Source organism: Hipposideros armiger, unplaced genomic scaffold (assembly GCF_001890085.2).
Source record: "Hipposideros armiger isolate ML-2016 unplaced genomic scaffold, ASM189008v1 scaffold_671, whole genome shotgun sequence".
Classification (NCBI taxonomy): domain Eukaryota; kingdom Metazoa; phylum Chordata; class Mammalia; order Chiroptera; family Hipposideridae; genus Hipposideros; species Hipposideros armiger.
Genome location: NW_017732021.1, coordinates 759,042 through 759,846, shown reverse-complemented (window position 1 = coordinate 759,846; position 805 = coordinate 759,042). Strand labels below are relative to the sequence as shown.

Sequence of the window (805 nt, the reverse complement as noted above, 5' to 3'; positions counted from 1 at the left end):
TGTATAATTTCCATAAGAAGTATGCTATCTATAAAGTATAAAATGCCACCAATAAAGTGTTTTGAGAACACATATAATATATACTTTGCAATTACCAAGTGAACTATGTTAACTGTATTTAAATCTGTAATGAAATTTATAATTTGGCATAAGCACACTTGTTAAAGATAGTATCACAAAGTGCTACTCGTTCAAAAATAATTACATGCTTCCAGCTCTTTGCAATTAATTACAAAAGCAATTATATGCAAGGACAGGGTAACATATGCTATCTGGGAACAAAGCATTTGGTACTCACAGATACAGATGGGTATGTTTGCAGACCATTGGTTATTCTCTTGACAAACAATGGATTTCTCTCCAATTAGTTCAAACCCAAACTGGCATTCGAACCTTAAAACATCACGATTAGAAAACCCATCGCCTTCTCTAATTCCGTACAAAGGTGTACCAGGATCGCCACAACTTTCTTTTTCAATTTCTGTAAAAATAGAAGATTAAAGTCACTTTCCAAGGGTTTCAGGCATATGATATCCATACATCCAGCATAGTACATGTACACTCTCTATAGCTGAGATATTTCAGAGCAAAAGATGAAAATATTATCATATATATATATATATTTTTGTTGTTGTTGTTGTTGTTGTTTGTTTTGTTTTGTTTTGTTTTCCTCTTTTGCTCTTCTTATGGACCTGATTCGATGAATTGATCTGTAGGGAATTAAGTGTGTTTCTCTCATTTTGGGAAAACTGAAGTCCACAGAGCTATTGTAGTTGTTCCTAACAGAACAATTATGACAAGATTC

The 805-nt window shown here is 32.8% G+C and overlaps 1 protein-coding gene across 1 annotated transcript in view; it reads right to left on the bottom strand.

Annotated features, from left to right (window-relative positions):
• Nucleotides 1–805, bottom strand: part of LOC109372874 (CUB and sushi domain-containing protein 3-like) — a 275,626-nt gene that overhangs the window by 33,576 nt on the left and 241,245 nt on the right. Inside the window, exon 5 of the mRNA XM_019626382.1 lies at nt 299–481. Within this exon, the coding sequence (XP_019481927.1) occupies nt 299–481 (183 nt within the window). The remainder of the gene's footprint in view (nt 1–298; nt 482–805) is intronic.